The sequence below is a fragment of the Nerophis lumbriciformis genome, linkage group LG28 (genome assembly GCF_033978685.3).
Source record: "Nerophis lumbriciformis linkage group LG28, RoL_Nlum_v2.1, whole genome shotgun sequence".
NCBI classification, from domain to species: domain Eukaryota; kingdom Metazoa; phylum Chordata; class Actinopteri; order Syngnathiformes; family Syngnathidae; genus Nerophis; species Nerophis lumbriciformis.
In genome coordinates, this window is record NC_084575.2 from 5905457 (window position 1) to 5908813 (window position 3357).

At 38.2% G+C, this 3357-nt stretch overlaps 1 protein-coding gene across 1 annotated transcript; it reads left to right on the forward strand.

Moving 5' to 3' along the window:
- The first annotated feature begins 209 nt into the window (after positions 1-209).
- LOC133570597 (uncharacterized) lies at positions 210-3102 on the forward strand. Its single transcript, XM_061923280.2, has one exon. It carries the CDS (start codon positions 460-462, stop codon positions 1417-1419), a length of 960 nt encoding a protein of 319 aa, XP_061779264.1. The 5' UTR covers positions 210-459; the 3' UTR covers positions 1420-3102.
- The last annotated feature ends 255 nt before the right edge of the window (positions 3103-3357 follow it).

The window sequence follows — 3357 nt, forward strand, 5'->3', positions numbered from 1 at the left end:
CTTTTGCAGTGTAGCTTGTAGTGTAGCGTGCTCCAATTCTCTGAGGATAGCTTAGCTCCATTTAATTGAGAGTAACTTGTAGCTTAGCTTACTACATTGTCCAGGTAGCTTGCCCATCACTGTCTATTTGGCCTAGCTCACATGTCAATAGTTTGAATACTGCAAACTTCAATACAGTAACACCTCATTTGTTCTGCAGACGTCCAGCGGGTGTCAGCGGGGAGTCATGAAGAGGAGTGGCACACCAGTGTGGGACAGAAGGAGCTACAGGCCCCCTCCCACATTAAAGAGGAGCAGCTTCATGATGAAGATGAAGCTCAGTCCTTACAGCTTCATCACAGTCAAAGTGAGGAGAACAGAGGGGCGGAGCTTGTAAGTCAACACATCACAGAAGCTGATGGAGAGCATTGTGAAGATATCAAGTCAGAACCAGACAGCATCTTTGCTCCACTGTCAGACATGGACCACATGATGTCACACTCTTCTGATCACAGTGACCACATCCAAAAACCTTTGGAGAGTAAAAATGACTCTAAAGGTGATACGAGACATCACACTAACAACAAACACTTTGACTGCTCTGAATGTGGGAAATCATTTAGACACAAGGGTCATTTTACAGTACACATGAGAATACATACTGGAGAGAAACCTTTTACTTGCTCTGTTTGTAAGAAGAGTTTCTCCACAAAACCTAACATGACCACACACATGAGAACACACACTGGAGAGAAACCTTTTACTTGCTCTGTTTGTAAGAAGAGTTTCTCCACAAAGCCACACTTGACCACACACATGAGAACACACACTGGAGAGAAACCTTTTACTTGCTCTGTTTGTAAGAAGAGTTTCTCCACAAAGCCACACTTGACCAGACATATGAGAACACACACTGGAGAGAAACCTTTTACTTGCTCTGTTTGTAAGAAGAGTTTCTCCACAAAGCCACACATGACCACACACATGAGAACACACACTAGAGAGAAACCTTTTACTTGCTCTGTTTGTAAGAAGAGTTTCGCCACAAAACAATGCATGACCAGACACATAAGAACACATTCTGGAGAGAAACCTTTTACTTGCTCTGTTTGTAAGAAGAGTTTCTCCAGTAAGCGAAATATGACCACACACATGAGAACACATACTGGAGAGAAACATTTTGCTCGCTCAGCTTGTGCTAAAAGATTCTACTCAAAGAATGACTTGATATTACACATGAGAACACATACTGGAGAGAAACCTTTTACTTGCTCTGTTTGTAAGAAGAGTTTCTCCAGCAAGCATCACATGGCCACACACATGAGAACACACACTGGAGAGAACCCGTTTAGTTGCTCTGCGTGTGTTAAAAGGTTCAGGTTTAAGAGGCAGGTGAGTAAACACAAGTGTGTAACAGTCATGGAAGCTGCAGGGATGTAAAAACACTTAAACAGTGATTGTGCTAAATGTAGTTTAAAAACACAGCATGTTTAATAAGAATGTATATTTGATGTTGTATGTAGTGCTTCTCATCTTCTAGTCTTATATGTTGTCCTGTACTTACTTTTTAAGTTGTGTGCATGTATTGAGTGTTATATATTTAGCTACTGTTAAGTTCCACTCTTCTACTCCAAAAAGGACCCAAGGACAACTCACGATTTCCAATTGATCAACTTTTTATTTTCCAACTTGAAGCATTGTTGGTTTAATATCCATTGATCTTCAAAATCATCAGTAGGTTGTAAACCTTTAAACCACAAAAACAGAGATGTTAACAATGTGATTACACAGCTATTTTCAAACAATGTTTTACAAATGCTTTTAAACCGTTGAATAATGTTTTAAACTTTGAACATTAAACCATAAGCTTTGACTTTTAACCTTTTGACTTTAACCATTTGCTATTTTAACTTAAGCTTCAAACCTTTTAACATTTTAACTTCAGCTTTAAACTTTTACATGAGCTTTAAAGTGGTCAAACACAGTATGCAATCAATGCTCAAATGTAATGCAGTCATTTAAGTTGAAGGCAAACAAAGTAGGATAGTTCAGTAAGCAATTTAACAAGCTTGCAGGTTGAAGTTAAGCATATCACACAAACATTTCCATGGTCATCAAATGAAGCATATTCACCGACCATTGGTGTGTTTGGAGAAACTTGTTGAGTGGATCTTGCGGTTGTGGCTGCTAGCTGTTCTTCCTTCCATGTAGTTTGTTTGGTGATTGAGTCTGACTGACCTCCTTCCTTTTCACCTGCATTCAATTAGTCATTTGGCGGCCATTTTACCCCGGCATTCTGGGAATTGTAGTTTTCACTGATTTTGACCACGTAGGGCTTGGATTACTGCCACTTCTGAGTTTTTAACTCCACAGCTACTATTTTATTGTATTTTGTCATTGTCAAAGAGAGGACGTCTTATTTTTTTCATTTGGGTATTTTTTCACACATTTTTTCCATTGCATTTTATTGATGTTATTATCCAACTAAAAGTATGAATGAATACAATGGTTAACAAAATGTGGACTCTGGTAGATTAGCAGCATTGTTACATCATGGATGTTAACTACTGCAAAACATCAACAAAGAAGAAAAATGCTGAAGTTAGCAACACATCACTGAACTTTAGAGCCATCGTGAGTGGAGTTGCTTGTTTTTATTGCTGCATTTGTACTTATTTCACCTCACATCTTCACTTTTAATCCTAAAGTCTTCTTCACATATATTGTTGTAGGCTTCTAACATGTATGTTTCTGATGTGTGTGTGTAGTCTGTGGAAAGGGTTGTTGTCCCTTGTGGATCCAATTGTTCACTTGCACAGATACATCTTCATCATCATCATCATCAGACGTTACCGGTCCACTACTGGACGAAACCTTAACATTAATGTTTTAATATAAGTGTGACCTCATTATTCCTTGATAATAAGACTAAAAATACAGCTTTAAGCACTGTATTAGAGTGCCTCTTGTAGTACTCCAACTCGCCACACTGAGAAGTGGGGGCGATCATGAGCTAGCAGATGCATGTTGCTATCATGTTTTATCAGCGAGGAAGACAGCATTTGTGTTTACTTTTTGTCAGATCCAAGTTTTAATGCTCTGCTGAATAAATGAATCACTATGGCTGCCAATATGGAGGATTATTTATATATTTAAGATTAAATACTTTCCTTAACAGGTAACAAAATGACACCACAAAAAGTGAACAAGCAGCAGGACTCAGTAAATATTTTCTTAATTTACTAATTAATTAACTATAAAGAGTAACATGACAGTGGAAATTTCACAAGAATTCACCAAAAAGTGGAAATTAGGAATGCTACATAAAATCCTTTAGTGATGTTTAAGATGCAGATGAAGGAGGTGGCACCGTGCAGT